Raw genomic sequence first — 18381 nt, 5'->3', positions numbered from 1 at the left:
CTCCAGGCTCTGAGCTGTCGGCACAGCCCGATGTGGGGCTTGAACCCATGAACCGTGAGACCATGACCTGAGCTGAAGTCAGACGTTCAACCGACTGACCCACCCAGGCGCCCCGTGTGACCAAAAGCTCTCTGCGTACTTAACACCCAGAATGATCTTTACAGAGAGGTGGGCAGGCTGGAAGGTGCTCACTAACTCCTGCATGGAGGTGGTCAAAGGAGGGGAGAAGAACAGAAGTGGCTGCCATTTTCACCAACATAAATGATTACTGACAGCAACCACGAGCACATCCCAGTTCCTTAGCAAGCGCTATTTAGGCTGGACCTACAGATGGCTCTAAGCAGGAAGAAGACGGATGGCCGCCGAGTACCTCTGTGCCGCCTCTGTGCACCTTCCAGGCAACTCTACTAGGCTGGAGTTACTCCTGTTTTTGCAAATTAGTAAAGCGAGGAACAGGGCTCTTGAGTAACTTTCCAGAGGTCGCAAATGTTGCCATTGGCCCAGCTGAGATCTGCATCCCTGCCTGTCCAACTGCAAATCCTTTATGTCCTACCATTTCCAAATTCCACTCCTGTTTCCCCTTCCAAGACGTTCTCAAGGAGACTGTTTTCCTTGTCCCAAAACCAAGGGGATCTCTAATCTAAAAACAAATCTAAAAACAAAGGACCTGTACATTTTCATTCACTAAAACTCCAGCTCTAACTACGGAAGAGCTCACAAATGAAATGGCTGCAGGCAACATGCAGGGGGAGGTGGGGGCGGCGTGGGAGATAGGGAGGATTTGTGCCTTTTCAGACAATCTGTAATCTGATTGTCACAAGGGAAAAAATAAAAGAGAGAGAGGATTTGGGTGCTTTTCCCATTAACATACCAAATGCTGTAGGGCTGGAAATGCGTGCGCTTGTTTATTTTGCACTCTCTCACCCTTGTGTTTAACTGCTCAAATTAAATTTCACACCAGTCTGCCCAGAGTATCGGTGCACGCGCCAGATATCCATAACTGGGATAAAATTAAAATCTGTGCTATTTATGCAGGGATCAAATATAGCGTGTGTTTTCATGCTGTGTCTGGATTTCAGAAGACTCTGAAAGTTTACAAATGGACGCGCACAACATATACTTATATTATTTAGAAACAGCAATGTATTATTAAGTCAAGAAAGCGTGATTTCTTCTCAGCGTCACTGAGTAGCTGTGTGCTTCCAGAGCATCAGTGTTTTGTGCACTGATGTGATTCTCCCCGTGAGCCCTCCCTCCCTTTGTTGCTGGCCTGCATTGACCCCCGGGGAATTTTCCCCACCCAAGGCCATGCCATAGTCTCCACCACCACATTCTCACTGCAGGGCGGTCATTGCCTTGGGAGTCCTTGAATACAGCGACTAATTGGGCAGCAAAAAGCTGGCCAGAGGAAGCGTGGAAGGTGATGTCTGCTGCTCACTCCCCAGAGCTCTAATGCATATGTTATTTTCCCTATACAAAGAGTCAGTCGCTTATTTAGAAATATAAATATTTTTAAACCAAAGTAGAGCAGACAGCTAAGAAACACATGATTATAATGTAATCCACACATTTTCTTAGAATAGCAAATGTTGAACAGTCTTCTAACCATTCAGTTCCATGATTTGCTGTAATCGGGGGAAAAAAATGCTCGGGCATGAGCCAGCCAGAGCCTTAAGAAAGCCCATGCTATGATGTTCTAGTCCTTGAGTCCAGGGTTTCTCGGTAGTAGCACTACTGACACTTTGAGGCCAAATAAGTCTTTACTGTGGGGGCTGGACTATGCATTGTAGAATAGTTATCAGCATCCCTGGCCTCTACCTACCATATGCCAGCACGCCCCCACTTCCCCGGCAGTGACAATCAAAAATGCCTCCAGACGAACGCACCCTGAGGAGGCAAGATGCTCTTACACAAAGTGTTGAGCATCACCTACAGCTGCTCTGGGTTAAGACACGCGTGGACAAAAACCATGAGGAAGCTGGTGCTCACGGCAAGAGATAGGGGTACAGGCTGAACCCCTGGGACCAGCTCCCATGCCTCAGGAGCTCATGGGAAGTGCTGATACAAACTTTTCTGGCACCTTCCTTGAGAATGCATCCCCCTGCTCTGCTCTTCCTGTATTTTGTCATTTCTACTACGTCCACCCTCCGCCTCTGGCTCTGGTTCCGTTGAGCTCAGTGGAGCTGGACAACGGCTGGTATAATGTTCAACGTAACGAAGCCTCAAACACCTTGGAGACAGCCATGCAGTCAGCCCCCAGGCTTCACCTCTGCCTGTAAATAATCGCTTCTTTCAGACCTGTTTTTTAATGGGTCTCCCTTTCCATTCCTCTACCACCTTGGTCAGTTTTCTTGGCCATTTCCAATTTCACTATGTGTGTCTAAGTGAATTTTACCCAAAGTCGTGAGCACCCAAAATACTCTGGAGTTTAAATAATAACTCACGTAAATGACTGTGGCAATTTACCAAGAGCCCACTAGGTTTCAAGTGCCGTCAGGCACTCTACCCTCACTGTTGCTTTTTCTCTTCGTAACACTCTGCCAAGACAGTTTTATTATCTTTAGTTTATTGATGTGGAAACTGAGGACTGGTCTGGTGAACTACTTCCTCAGAGTCACTCTTCTAGCTCAGAACCAAGTTGTGACCTGGAAACACAGGTCTCCTGCCTGACCTTGGTCAGTGCCCTCCTCCTGGAACATCCGATCTGCACGTGGTGTATTTATGAGGCTTTTCCACCTAATCGTTTAAGAATACAAAAGCTACACGCATCTGTAAGGCAACCCTCTCTATCTGAATTTCTTTCAAATATCTACTGAATTAGATAATAGGAAACTTCCTGCTCACTTACCCTGAAACGTAAGACTTCCCAGTTCCAAACTAAGACATTCCCAACATCCCAAGTCTCTTATTTACATGGACTTTTACTAAGACATTAATTTTTTTTTTTCACTTTCTAAAAACATGGCTAACATGACCAAGATAAAACACAAGACAGACGGACTTTGAAAGGCGAGCGAATCACCGGCTGTTTTCTGAATGAGGTTATTCATTATTGAGGCAAGTCAAGGACATAAAGTTAGAGACTGGAATGTTTCCAGGTATGGATGGAGCCCTGTCTTGGCTACAGAAGCTGAGTGCTAAGGGCTTTTTTTTTCCCCCTATGGGGGCAGCGACAACTGTGGGCCTTTCTTGACTTTACACCTCTCAAAATTACCTTGAGTAAAAAAACCAAGGCTTGAATCACACTCATTGTGACTCAGCTTCCAGAGCTGGCTGCAAAAATATTATGACTTCACCAGTTTGACTACAAGATAGATTCTGTCTCTCATCTCTTCCTACTCAAAAGTCGCTTGGGGCTGCAGCTGGACATAAAACCCAAGAGGCTGGACCCCAGAGTATGCCATACGGTAGCCTGCGGGAACTAAGGTGCAAAAGAGCCTAGAAGTGTGCGCCATCAAGCTCCCGTGGTGCTCCGTGGAAAAATCGGCAGATTTGCAACTACAAGGAGGGCGGAGGGTCATTTCTGTTCAAAACAGAGAGAAACCACATCACTGTGGAGTCCAGAATCACCAAGTAAAAATTCTTCCTGAAAGGCAGACCACAACACACATGGGTTTCCTCCCCACAACCTGCCAAGTGTAAAGGAAGCATGGAGAGATTTGGAAGTCATTCACTCCAACAAACCCGTATGCAAATGATCGTGCTAAAGGGCGGAGACCCACTTTGGGCCAAAACCAAAGCCCCACCCATTACTCTCAGCCAAACAAGAGATAAAAGCCCAGTACTAGAAAGCCATTAAAAACATAACAAGAGTTTCTAAAAAAACAATCATTCCAAAACAGAACCCTAAACAGACACACATAAACATAAGGACAACGGTTCCTGGTAAGTTATTAAATGTGACGTTAGCTGGGCTACCACTGTGAAGCTAGAGAAAGCTGGGAACTGCACCTCTAATTCCAACAGGCAAAGGTATTTGATGGGGATGGAACGTGTACTTTCACAAATGAAATGAAAGATTGGCAAACTCACCGTATTTTGTTTTTCAAGAAAAACGACAGACATCAGAAAAATTAGGGGAGATTAGTTCTGTTCCAAAAAGACGCCCACCTGTAGGATTCAGTGTTAAATTCAGTGTTTGCCTCAGTACTGGGGTTACAGGCTGGGACACAGAAGCTTTAAGCTAATATGCCAACTGGAGACCAGCCTCAGTGATTACACAGTTCCATAATTATAAATAAACTTCTCGGGGAAAACTGTGTTTCATCCCTATAATTCAGTCTGTACCCAATTTTCTGGGTGCACTTAGGTATGCAAGGTGCAGGCAGGCAAAGCTATGCATAAAGGGTCGTGCTTCCCGTGGTGGGAAACTGAGAAACTCTGTGGAAATGTACCCATGAAACTATCTCTTCCCTTGTTCATTGTCTCTCTTCCCATTAAAGTTCAAGTTCCTTCAGTGCACAGACCTTGACTGACTCTTCATGGCAGTATCCCTAGAGCGTAAAAGAATGCTAGCATACAGTCAATGTTCAATAAATATTTGTTGCCTTGAATGAAGACCCACCGAAAAGTCCTACCACCAACCTTTTCCTTCAAACAAAAATCTCAGGGCTTACTTTTTCCCTTTCTAAACTGGTCCAGTCATGGCCAATCTCACCAAATTAACCTCACCCAAGTTCCTCAAAGAAATGGGTCTACCAATGTTTTGTTTCAATCTCTGCTAAATTGGTACTCCCATCTGTCTACTGAGTGAAGTTTAAACTCCTACATTGGCATCTGAGCCCTACCTAATTTGGCCAGAACACACGTCAGCTTTGTCCCCTGTTCCCTTCAGCCCCTCTCAGAACACTCTTAATGCCACTCTGTCAACACATCTTGTTTCCACCTACCTGAGCAGTTGAAATTTTTCCTCCTCCTCCCCCATGTAGTAGGTCAAAGAGTGCCCCTCAGAAATGTGTGTGCACCTAGAACCTCAGAAAGTGACCTTAGTGGGATAGGTCTCTGCAGATGTAACTAGTCAGGAGGAGGTCATAGTGGATTGGGGTGGGCCCTGAGCTCAAGTAGTGTTCTTGTAAGAAGAGGAAACACACTTAGGGAAGGTCAGGGGCAGACAGATGCAGAGAAAAGAATGATGCAGCTACAAGACAAGGATGTTGGGAGCCACTGGAAGCCAGGCAGAGCCAAGGAAGGATTCTTGTTTAGAGCCTTCACTGGGAGCACAGCCCTGCTGTCTGTCAACTTGAGATCAGACTTATGGGCCCCAGAGCAGCAAGAGAGTACACTGGTGTTTTAAGCCACCCAGGAAACCAACATACCCCACCCTCAGTCTTCTCTGCCTGCTGAAATGTCATCAGGGCTCAGTTTGAAAACCCTCCACCACGTTTCACTGCCCCGAACACAAATACGCCTGCCGCAGTGAATCTCCTAGATACCCATCCCTCGCTAGCACATGCTTCATTTCCTTGAGGAGGGCGGGTATCCGCCCTCCTACACCTCATCTTGCCCACGAACCCAGCACAGTGTGGCACGTAATGAATGCTTGCTGAATGCATGGATAAACAGTACGCTCTTTTTGGCCACAGCCAACATAAACCCATGATCGCTGCCCATTCAGATTTCCCACGAGTGAAATGGATTCTCCTCCCTTTCCTCCCTATTTAAATATATCATTATGTCTAGGCATAAAAAGCTAAGGAAACTCTATTCTTGCAAGCAGGATCTCAGTCCAGGGCCAGTTCAGAAGCTGTTTTTCTTGCCTTTCATCCCAAGTATTTTAATTAACCAAGGCCTCAGAAAGCTCTCTTACTGCAGGCCCTAGAGGCCAAAGATGTTTACTCCTCTGCAGAGCCAGGAGGGCACAGGTGCAGAAGGAACCACATCTTGTTACTTTGAGATCGGCCCCACCCTGAAGTTGCAAGGCAGACGCCCAGCCCCGTCTCTTGACTTGTCAAGACCAGCGTCCCACTGAGATGCCATTCTGAGTTGAGACGGGACCCTGAAGTCAGGCCAGGACACAGATGGCAGCCATGGCTGTCCTGAGGCACCTGCCGCCTGTGGTTCAGTGGTCCTCATCTCCGACCTCCAGCCCCACAGGGAACTCCATCCTCAGACCCAGCTGCCACCGCCACTAGAATGCTCAACGGGTGACACCGACCAACCTCCCAAGGATGAGACAGTGACCTGCTAGTTACAGGCATGGGCTGTGGGGCAGACAAGCCTGGGTTCAGAACCCAGATGGGTCACTTATTAGTCATTTGGATCTTGAGTCGCTCTCCGCCTCTCTGAACCTTTTCCCCTTGTTATCAGGGATAGCAGTAATGCCCACCACAGAGGGTTTTGTGAGAATTCCATAAAATAACACTGAAATCACTCGGCGCGGCACTAGGTACTAGTGAGCACTCAGTAATAGTGACTGTTGTGGTTATTGATGTTGTCATTATCACTACCAATCCCCAGATACTCCTTTATTCCAGACTGTGCGCTTTCTGATCCTGAGAAGAACGGTATTTATATATGTAGATGGCTCTTTTGTTGTAAGTCACCTCTACAAATGAGCAGAAGAGACTGTATGGATCCAGTGACGGGCAGTATGATGGATGGGTCACGGGATCGGAGGACTGGAGCTGACTCACAGCTGCACAGTTACCACTTGAGTGACTCCAGCTCAACTGCCTGGCCCTCATGGTCCCTGAGGGACTTACCACTGTATTTGTGGTGGGGATGATACACACTACATCGTACGTGGTCCCCTTCAGGGGACCCCACTGGAGAAATTCCTTCCGGATTCAGTGTCAAGGATTCCTGGAAATCTCCCGAACAAAATTTCAAAGGTCTAACAGGCACTTTAAGTCCATTTGCTTCTCTGCCGCGGGAGGCTGGAACCTCAGAGCCAAGTAAATCCACAGCCCACCGTTGACAGGTGCACAGCACCTCAGGGCATACGCTGGACACCAAGCTCTTGGGGAACCTCTTCCTACTTCCGGGGGACTTTCCAGTTGCTTCGTATTTTGCACTTCTGCCCCGATCTCCCCATTTGTTTTCATCCTACAGTGCTGCACAAACACCTTTAAGATACCTTAAATTCTTTGTGAGGTGACCGCAAATAACTAGAGCAAATCAAAGAAAAAGCGGTTTGTTTCAGTTTCCTGTTTCACACATGTGGAGCGGGCACACAAGTGACAGCACTAGCCCTCACGATGCCGTTGGATAGGAGTGACTTAGCGTCAAGTGCAGCGTTCGCAGCGTTAGCATTTACGCCCTGTGCCCCTTACCCGCTTTCTAGAATTCTCGGCTCAGGGAAGGAAAACCCTTGAGCTCGCTAGACAGTGAAGCTCTGACTCCGCCAGGCAGCAAGATGGGAACCCAGAGGGAATCAGCCACAGAAGTGAGACCTCCCGATTTCTGTTTGCTCAGCAGCAACACTACTCACAGCCGCTCCCCGCACTGGGAGGGGGCACAGAGCCACCACAACACATGGGCCGGGGGACCAGAAGTCAGGTGACCCAGGTGCAACACCGGGTGGGACCACTCTGGCCAAGAATTCCCGCCTAATGTTCCTATGCTGTTTCTCCCTGCTTGCAGGCGGACGTCCCGGCCGGCAGCGACCTCACGTCTCGTTAGAGTGGCCTTCCTCGGGGCGCGCAGCAGAGATGGGCGAAGTGTCACAAAATGCAATGGCCCAAGCCCGCGGCTCTGGGGAAATGTGGGCAACTTTGAAAATGCTCAGAAAACATGCAGCATTTCAGGGTGAGTGACATCTCAGCAGGATGGCAGAAGACACTCACTGCTTTTGAGGCACCTGTGGCAAAGAGTAAAAAGCTTCTTGAAAGGTTAAAGGCGAAGGAAGGCAGACGAGAAAGAAGAGGAAGACGAGGAGGGAGGGAAGGAACGAAGGACAGATGGAAAGATCAGTGGATGATGGAAACAGCAAGAGATCAGTGGTATTCCGGTATTCTTTCTCCATCCACCTCTGGCTTGAATCTTTTTAGGACAAAGTAGTTTTTACATAAACATATTTTTCCTTCCAATGCGGAGGAAGCCTGTTGTTTAACAGTGTTTTAATTGGCCAAGAGTAAACTCAACTGCAAGAAAAACCAAAGAGGACTTGAAAGAAATATCCCTGTTTATCAACAGGAACCAACATTTACGGAACACCCGGTATGCCTCCGCTAGGGAACACACTAGACCTTTTGCACGTTATTTCGTAGGCTTGACTGTCCTCTCTTTTTATAGACGAGACAGCGGGTGAATACAAGAGGCTTTAAAACCAGAATTTAAATCTGAAGCCTATGGTATTTCTAAGACATATCAGGCCACTTTTATTTTTAAGAGTTTTCTCTCTCCATCCATTTCAAGGGAAACTCTGCATTCTGCTTTTCAGAAATCATCATTTTGGTCTCCCTCCAGGGAATTGCTTACAACCATATAGCAGCTCTTCACATTTTATAAATGAGTCCTCACCCGCCCATTCTGTTTCTCATTCACTCCTTCCTCAGCAAGGTTGTGAGGGCAGAGGGATGACAAGGTGAAAATCCCTGACGCTGAGAAGCCCCAGAGAAGCATGCATGGCAGAGCCCTGCACCTTTGCCTCCCTCCACGGGGAGGAAATCCTCGCAGCAGGAAGGAGTTTTTACCGTTGGCCGTCACTGTGGCGGTCCCTGTGATTTCCTGCCTGGAGAGAAGGTGAGGAACAGGGGACCAAGGAAAAGGTGCCAAGGCCACCCTGAGAGGGCGTCCCTGTAATCCACCCTCACCCCTGTACCCCAAGAAAACCGCCATTTAGGAAGGTTACCTCGGTGCAGCACGATGTGGTCGATCATGTTGCGTTTGTATTTGGTGTGATAGAGGCAGAGAGGACAGCGGAGATCTTTGGGGCCCTCCTCAGGAACCGCCGAATGCCCGGCTTCCACGTGCATAGTAAAAGCAGATCTGGGAGAGAGGTGTGGGGGACAGGCAATGAGTGTGATAGGGGATCATGTCACCCACACATCCCCTGCTGGCTATCTTCCTACGGGGCCTCTGGGTGTGACACCCCAGCTTGAGGGGCCAAAGTTGTAGTCGTTAATCATGTTGCTGACCACAGGCTCCTTGGTCACTCCTCAGACAACTGAACATTGTCGTGCAGCGGGAACTTCTTTTTGAAAGTTTTGCCACTTGGCTGGGTTCACAGCTTAGTTTGAAAAGCAATGGATTTCCCCATACACTTTAGTCTTCAAGATTAAAAGTTGCCTATTAAAAATATAAAACCAAAATCCCTATGAGAACATATTTCTCATCACACTCGGAAGGAGAGGGACTAGAATCAGGCTAATTGACTGGCTGCCCATGTGACTCTTCACAGGTAAGGGTGGGGAGGGCAAGTTGGCTGGGACATCATGGCGGCAGACGATCAGGTAAACCAAATATGGCTGTTGTAACAGCCTGAAGGGGGAAGGAAGGATTATCGTTGCCTTCCCCTCCTTTTAAAAACTGCCTTTAAAACATCCTTTTAAAAACTGCCGCATTTACAAAGCCTTAAATGTCTCGTAAAAATGGACGAAACCAAGAGTTTAATGGGCAAGGTCCCCTTCTTATTAATGCAAGTACTTCTCTTCAGGGAGACACGTACACCTGTCAGGGGGCCCTTGTCATCTGGGTCTTTAGCCTTTTCCCATTTCTAAGGTCACATGCATATTTATCTGAAAAACAACTGAAACAAATTAATAGCCAGAGATAGAACACATTTTCCAAAAAATCCCCCAACTAAGATGTTGGTGGAGAAGAGACTTGTTCTTCCAATTCATGTTTTTCTTTGGCCACGAAGCCCACTTTCGCCCTCCTTGTTGTCTGGGGTCTATATTGAGTACTAGAGTGGCCGAAGGCTCTGGTCTTAATTGCAACAGGAAGAGACAGTAACAGCCTCTATCTGTAACACAGCACCTACTATTATATTATTAGAATAGCTCTCCATGATACTGTAACACTTATTAGTGTTTCCTTTGTGCCAGCACTATTCTGAGCGCTTTGGATAGAATGTTCATTTATTCCTCACATGAGTCTTAGAAGTTAGGTAGTATTATTATCTTTTTTTCACAGGTAAGGAACAGGTGGAACAGAGAAGCTTAGGCACTTGTCCTAAGTCACAGAGCCAGTCGGTGGCAAAGCTGGGATTCAAACCCAGGCAGTCAGGCTCCAAGGTAACCACTCGTAACCACTAACCTAAGCAGTGTTGCACAGGATGAGATTAACTCACAAGAGTCTAGATTACACCCTTGGACACACTCCATTCTTTGAGTTCGCCAATTCTGTTATACACAGGAGCAAAGGGGACTTTGGATTATCTTTTTCCAGATTGGAACCATCTCCCTAAAATTGGCTCAGTTCTAGTCTTCACAGTGCTGGAGTCTTGATTCTCTGGCTGTCTTTCAACAATATGATCTTAAGAAATACAAATTTCCTATAAGGGTAGCAGGGAAATCACAATTGCTGGGTTCTCTCTTGACTTTCACTTTGCTTTCAAAAACATATACATATTTTTTTCAAAGACAAATTTAAAAAAGGGAGGATAGTCCTCCGAGGGAAAAACACTCATTGCTTCATGCACTGGGCCAGAGAAATCCCTTACCGCAAACTCACACTTCCTGGGTGCCCACTGGCTCTAATTTTTAAATCCGTTTGTTCTGATAGAGCTCTTCATCCCAAACCCCTTTCACAAACCCCAAAGCAGTCCTCTGGAAGTAGCCTCCTTTTGTGAAGATTGGACCTAATGCCTGTATCATCCCACGGGCAGGGCCTCCCCTGAGCTCCAAGTAGGAGAGTGTAGGGAAGAGTGTGGTGAGGGGTGGAACAGGCGCAGCCACCTTGTGTTTCGGGGCTGTTCTTCATGTCACTTACTTAAAGCCTGTGTAAAAGGAGCAGTCTTTGCACTTGAAGAGCTTCTTCCCGCCGTGCTTGTCCCTGTAATGGCGTCTGATGCTCTGGATGTAGCCAGAGGAGAATTCACAGAATTCGCAGTGAAGAACAGCTTCGGTTTTCTGCTCAGCACCCCCGGCGGCCCCAGAAAGAGGCACGGGGCTAACACGGCTGTTGTTCCTTGCCAGGGCAGCGGACTGGTAGTGGTTCAACTGCTGCTGAACATCTGGAGGTTCTGAGTAGGAGGAGTCTGTGGACAGACGGGGAAAACGAGACCGGACACAGAGAACACAGTAGAGGTTTGACACTTGAAAGCCCCGACATTAGTGTGGAGTTTTTTTTTTTTTTTTTTTTTTTTTTAAAGATGAGGACTATGATCCGTCTTTCATCTTCATTTACATCCTACAACACAGATCTGGGGAAAGGCAGGTAGGAAGAAAGCGTCACTTCTTTGAGGGCTCACAGCATTTAAAAATAAAACTCTGAGGTTAAAGGTTTCAAAGTGAAGGAAGAAAATAAACTGTTTTTAAAAAGGAAATCACAGCATGGCAACAGGCTGCCAGGGTATACCTGTCCTTGCAGGGGAGAGGAATAAATGCAAGAATGTACAAGGCATCCACACGAGAAAGGAAAGTAGTTGATGCAATATCTCCTCCTCTGGAGCCCAGAATGATTCAAGGGGGGAAAAAAAGGTCTTTAACAGAAATGCTCGAGCACATGGTGCTCACAAATATAAAAATGTTTTATGCCTTCACAGTCAAATGATTTAAAATTTAAAATATAAAGATCTAATAGTGTTCTCCTGGAATGCATGTTTAAAGCTTAGTCAGCATTAAGATGGAGATTTATTCATAAATCCCATTAAAATGAAACTCCAAATAAGTTTCCCTAAAAGGTATTTTAAAGTTTGCAATTCAGAGGAAAATGCCGGGAAATGACAGGCATAAATCTTAGCCCTGAGAAGCTTCAATGGCATGTGGTGGAGAAATCTGATCTAGATGGGAGGTGGGAAAATCTCCGTTTCTTAAAAAAGATAGAGAGAGAGAGAGAGAGAGTAAAAGAAAGGTCTTGAACCTTTTCCCAACACGCTGCTTTGAGTGTTGGGGCTACGCATTCAACACCATTGTCCCGCAGAACCTACGGCTGCCTATGACTGGCACAAATGAAGTCCATGAATACCGCACAGATGAATTTCAGTGTAACTTTCCTTGAAAAGACAACAAAGGGCTCTTTTTTTTAAGGCTTTCAAAAAGCGGGGGGCGGGGGGAAAGGGGATAGAAACTGTACCAGCCTCCTCCTGATTTGATGGACACTTAATTTTCCAAAGCCCGATTCCCCGAGGCAGGACGTGGAGGAATTCTGTAAAACCCGTATTGGATGAAACCAGAGTCCATCCATCCCGTCGGCCTCTTGGAGAAGAAAAACAAAAACAGAGCAGCCTCCCTTATTGTGAGGCCACCTCCTGTCTTCAAAATCCTCAAATACCTTCCGTTCTTGCTCTCCTCTCCCCCCCTCTCAATTTGTATTCCTCAAGATTGAGAAAAACCCCTTTGGAAATTGTAAACAAACCTGCCACACACACAAAAATAAAACAAAAGGAAACTTGAACAATACCTCCGAGCCTCCTTGGGTTCATTACCAGGTATAAACTGAAGACAAAGGAAGAAAGGAATGACACAAGTGAATTCATTTTACCCAAGTCTTTTATCTCTGGTTTCTTTATTCCTCAGCCCTAGCTGATGAACCCACTCAGGATCACAATACCTCAATTGTCAACTTCTCATTCTTTCTTTCAATAGCAGGTTTGTTTACCATTTCATGGATTGTTCGAGATGTTTTCTATTTAAGCTCTCAAGACTAGTTTCTGCTTAAAATACACGCACAGTAAAGCACGAGGCACATTCCGCCTCTCCTGTTAACACAGGCTTGAGCTTCAGGTTGGGCATTGCCCAGCCACCATCCCGACAAGCCCATCCTTCCTCTTGTTTGCTCTTTGCTCTGCGGGATTGGAATTCCGTGCCCAGCAAGGCCAAAGCCAGGTCCACGGCCCGTGAGCCGTCTGCCACCCGCAAATCTGCCCAGAGACCAGAAACAAACACCCCAAGGAACAGTCCGTTTCTCAAAAAGCGGCCACCAACAACAAGACACAGCACCCAGCTCAGCAAGTCCTGCCGGTCAGCTGCTAGTCACATCAGACAGACAGACCCCTGACAACGTCAATCCCTTTACAGCAGAAGTAAAGAAGTAAGTTTTCCCCAAGCAGATAACAGGCCACGTAAATTCATCTCCCCCTGCTTTCCACCCAGCCCAACTTAACACCTACGCTAATCTCTTAGGGAGACTCCGTCCAACGGAAGGGAGTTTCCTTGGATTTAACACATTTTTCTTGTCTCTAGGGTCTACTGAGTTTTATTCCATCCATCCCAAAAAGCGAATTCTAAATTTTGACTTCAGCATATATGTTATATGAAACTTGAAGAAATAGAAATGCAAGAAGTCGTAGGAAAAGCATTCCAAGAAAGGGAGGCTCATCGCCTTTCCGTCTTAAATGGCAAAAGGAACAGCCTCATGTATCATGCTATGAATTCCTTTTTGCCTGGCTAAAATCAGATGGACAGGTGGTTCATTTACAAAGACAGGCAAACCTCACCGCCTATGGTACATCTGTAGTAAAGCCTAGGTTACAACGTTTTGGGTCTCCTTAGAGCTTTACTTTCCTCTCTGGTGCCAAGATATACTATGTCTCTCATTCTCTCTCACTTGGGAGTTTGTGAATAATGTACAATTTTAGCACTTTGGGCACTAAAGTGACAAAGACGTGAGCGTGTATGATTTCACCCATCTTAAAAAAGCCCACTTGCTAACTACCTAAAATTCCAGCTTGTTCACAAGGCACAGCCTGAAGAGCAGGAACAGGGTCGTTTTGTGCCCAGGTTAGAAAGGCACACAGATTGTTAGTACTGAAGGGCACATCACCAAGGTTAAAAATCATCATTAAGACCGTTTTCTTCATTCCAAGCTTATGGAAAGTGAAACCACTCTGTGCTTCAGACAGCCGGGTTTGCGGTCACTGGGAAATACGGCAGCAGAAGCACAGGAGTGTAAATCCAGTGGGAAACTAAACCAGGCTACGTCTTTGTCACCTGGATGGCCAGGAATACTTATGATGGAACCAACAGCAGAGATGATGCTGGTCCCTATGTTCCTGACCCAACCCGGAGATATGCAGTCTATCAATTTAATTCTCTGACCTGTGACTCTATTTATGTGCAAAGTTTTAGAAATTACATCATACTGTACAGCTGTAGTTGTAAAATAAATCTAAGTCACATTAGCTATCCATTTTGTAAACTATCCATGGAAAGAATTCTATTTTGTAAAATCAGGATCAAACTAGACTTTTAGCGTGGATGGTCATGGTGCTTACCGACACGGGTTTGGAATTTATTGAACACCCAGCAATTAATTCTCACAACGATGGTGTGCAGTGTGAGTTCTCATCCCAATTTCACCGATGAGGTAGTCGACACAGCTGGTTATACAGCTAATAAGAGGCAGAGGTTGGATTTGGACAAAGATTCGTCTGACTCTAAAATCTGAGTCTTGCCCATCAGGCATCTATATCTAATGGTGACCTCAGGTCCCACGATGCACGTCAGAAGAACGAGAAAGAACATCAGAGTGTTCCATCAACGATAAATATGTAGCAGAGAGGAGAGAGAAAAGGTGACAGAAAAATTGAAATACTTGGGAAAATAATTTCAGAACAGATAGAAATGAAAACAGGATAGAAAATAACAGTAAACTGGATGTGAAAGGAAACACTAAAATAAGCATTTCAGAGGACATGGGGGAAAAAAATAAAGCAAGATTCGTCGAAAAGAAAAAGAATCTCCAAACCTTCAAGACGTTTTATAGAAACAAAACACTGCGATCACACAGGAGGCAATTCTACAAGCAGGTGGCACAGGAGAGCACTGCAAATACCCAGATGGGAAACCAGCCAGCCCAAATGTCATGCTTTCATTAGATGCTTGATAAACTGCCCCCAAATAATAATGCTCTGAAATTCCTCAGGTGGGGTGTGCCTGGAAAAAGAAATGTACATGGATGGGAGATGGGTACTTTCCGGGGCTTCTGGGACAGGATTTCAAACCAGGGAGGGGGTGGGGTTCCAGATGAAACCTCTCGCCCCTCTCACGTAGCCATGTTCTTAGAGAAACGGAAGATTTCTTCTTGCCATACTCGAGCTACCACAATGCCAGCCAAACCTGGGTGACTATCAGTTCGAGAGGGTTTTTTTTTTTTCTTGTTTTTTCTCCGGAAATTAGCCAGCACAGAAACGATCACAAAAAATGTAATTTTATAAGGGCAGATGACAAACGAGTCAACTCTGGGAGTGGAATGAAGCTTTCTTGAATATTCTGATGCTCCCCACATTTGGTCAGCACCCTGTCAGTGCCAGGCTGTGTGCTGGCTCTAGGGACTCAAAGCCAAGGAAGACACAAGGGGCACCTTTCCAGAGCTCAGGTGTAGCGGGAGAGGGAGCAGAGCTGTTGTGACAACACATGTCTTCTCCACGTCTTGCAAGCTCACCCCATTGACTGAAGGAACAAAAGAGGCGAGGAGAACAAATGAACAGTAATGGGAGAATTTAACTATTCCAAGATTAAGGGAGACACAAGGAAGAGTAAGAATCAATTGGGCAGTAAATTGTAGGAGCTGCGGAGGACAGCCCCCTTATGCACTGAGCGATCCAAAAAGGAAGCTGTACAGGACGATCAATTCTCAATTTTCTGCAGCTCCACAGAGAGGAAGTGAGTGAAGGTGAAAAAGTCGCAGAAGAATCTTGGTGCCAGCAACGACATTTAATTACATTTGAGCTAGATTTTCATGCAGACTTTGGGAGGCAGGCTCTTTGGTCAGTGCAAACCGAGTACCAGGAGAAAATAAAAGACAAAGGATTTTAGAGAAGCAAACTGTAGAGGGGGTCAGGGGGGCAAGTGATTAAATTATATCCATTTGTCCGCAAATATATACTGTACATCAAAATCAACAGGAGACTCCGTTCTGGGGCAGTAGGACTGGGTTCCTGCCCTCAAGCGGCTCCTGGATAGACATGTAAATAACTGTAATTCCGTGCAAAAAATAAACGTCTTCATAGAGGCATCCACAAAGAACTAGTGGAGAAGAAGCAAAATCAGTATGCAGTGACTGATGAAACGTGGGTCTCGGAGAGACGAGGGGAATGTGAAGAGAAACCTGAATGTCCTTTAATAACTAGTATTAGTGTGTTCATTAATGAAATCACCACTAGACATGAAGATGCTGGAATGTTCAATTCACCAACACTTCCACCTTAAGTCATAAATAGAAATGAAGTAACTACATTCTTATCACGAGAAAAAGCGACATGGGGCACCCGAGTGGCTCAGTGGGTTAAACGTCTGACTCTTGGTTTCAGCTCAAGACATGATCTCACGGTTCATGCGATCAAGCCCCGTGTCGGGCTCTGGGCTGACAGTGTGGAGCCCGCTAGGGATTTCTCTCTTCTTCTCTCTCTCTCTGCCCCTCCCCAACCTGTGCTCTTTCTCTCTCTCTCTCAAAATAAATACACTTAAAAACAAAACTTTAAAAAAAAGAAAAAGAAAAAAAAGAAAAACTGACTTAATTCCAACAGGGAAAAGGAACCAAGATCAGAGGATGAGTTTGAACAGAAAAATACGTACACCCAAGAGTGGGGTACACTGCATGAAGGAGAATTTAAAATCTTCTCACATAGCACAGAAAGTTCAAACTAATGCACGAATTGTAGTTTTCTTTAGAAAAGCAGGCGATTGAGCAGCTCAGGTTTGGTACTATAAGGAACCAGAAATAGGATATTACCTGTGGATAATTTAACCACAAATATTGTAAATATCCAAAGTATGGAGGGGGTGTGGGTGGGACCCAAATATGCTGGAAATACAGCCCGCTATTTCCAGCCAAGAAATCATAGAAAATTGGAGAAGGGCACACTAACAATGATGAGGGCAGTTAAAGACCTACTTGAGTGAACAGCCAGGAAACTTTTGGAATGCCATGCAATTTCTACCACCCCACTGCTAATAAACTTGAGCCTGGGGACAAAAATAGTCCAAGTGTGTTCACCTGGGTGCTAGTGACCCAGGTATCTGGGTGGGGAGAGAGAACCCTGCTGCAATGGGAAACCCAGCTGAGCTTTGAGTTGATTTGAGTCTTCACCTAAAGCTGAAAAAAAATTCGGACTCCTTAAACCCAACATGCTGAAGACTGACTTCCTCTTTGCCCACACTTCCCTTCTGCGCCCTTGCCCACGTGTCTGAATGTCAGTGAACAGCTCACCGGTTCGTCCAACTTCATACCGTGAGATTCTTCCTCCAAACTGCCCTGTGGCGACAGCGCTTCAGCCAAGTGCCACGTCCTGGAGACGTGTGTCATACTCGGCTCCAATCGTTTCCCCCTGTAGGTCTTCCCTTCCCATTGTCCACTCAGGTCCTCACAACCTGCGGGCGCAGCTCTCACAGCCTATGTGGTCTTCCTTCCTCTGACGTCTGTTCTAGTTCAGCCTGCGTGCACGTCACAGATCTGTAGCATGCATCACTTACGTGGCTACCATAGGAGGATGGCCCCGCGCCCAAAGGCGAAGTCTCGATTCCTTAGTGCGGTACACAGAGCTCTTCAGTTCGGCCCCAGAGCCCGTTTTCAGCCTCACTTCTGGCTAGTTCCCAACTCCTTGCTCATTCTACCTATTTCATCGTTGGGAATCCTTGATCAGGGCTACTAAGTGCTCTTCCTCTTCTTTTTGGCTGGCAAACACCTACGCATCCTTCAAAGCTCAGCTGAAATGTCACCTGTTCTATGACAATTTTCCCCAACCGTCCAGATAGGAATCTGCTCTCCTCTGTGCTTCGTCAACACAGACACATCGAGATTCCCATCCTGGTCTCATTACACTTTCACGTTCCCCCAGACTTCTTTGTACCTGTTGTATTTGTTCCTGAGCTTGTTCAATTTAATTAGTATTACCTAACATGATGAAATATGGTTATAAAGTGTCATTTCTATGAAGCTACATTGAATGCTTTGAAAAGACTTGATAAAGTCAAGTTGCTAAAAAAAAAATTTCTGTCAAATTATGTTTTGGCAGGACCAACTATAAAAGATTGAGAACATAAAAATCTAGAAGGACTCTGCTCTAAGACTGTTCCACAAATGTCTATATTATCACTCCACTTAAAAGAAACTGAATCTGGAACTGGCACATAACACAATGTAGGTGCCTGTGGTTTATATAAGAGAGGAACTAGGGAACTCCAATCAAAGGACCCAGACTCAAATACATAAGCTTGACCGTATGTCCCAATACTGATGAAGAAATCAATTTCTTAAGTGAAAGTAAAATGCTTAAGGCATTTTAAAAAAGATTCCCTACCTTTAGAACCTTTCAAATGTAACTGAGAAGGTGGCTAT

General features: G+C 45.8%; 1 protein-coding gene across 3 annotated transcripts in view; it reads right to left on the bottom strand.

Annotated features, from left to right (window-relative positions):
• The window catches only part of ZNF462 (zinc finger protein 462), a 138583-nt gene that overhangs the window by 24564 nt on the left and 95638 nt on the right, over positions 1 to 18381 (bottom strand). For all 3 annotated transcript variants that reach the window (XR_007457019.1, XM_049627473.1, XM_049627484.1), the window contains 2 exons: positions 10873 to 11140; positions 8792 to 8928 (listed from right to left, as the gene is read on the bottom strand). Coding sequence is in view for 2 of the 3 variants with exons in the window: in XM_049627473.1 (XP_049483430.1) it covers positions 8792 to 8928; positions 10873 to 11140 (405 nt within the window). In the remaining variant the exon portion in view is untranslated. The remainder of the gene's footprint in view (positions 1 to 8791; positions 8929 to 10872; positions 11141 to 18381) is intronic.

Source organism: Panthera uncia, chromosome D4 (assembly GCF_023721935.1).
Source record: "Panthera uncia isolate 11264 chromosome D4, Puncia_PCG_1.0, whole genome shotgun sequence".
Lineage (NCBI taxonomy): Eukaryota > Metazoa > Chordata > Mammalia > Carnivora > Felidae > Panthera > Panthera uncia.
Note: the sequence above shows the minus strand (reverse complement) of the source record. Positions and strands in the feature narration are given on the sequence as shown.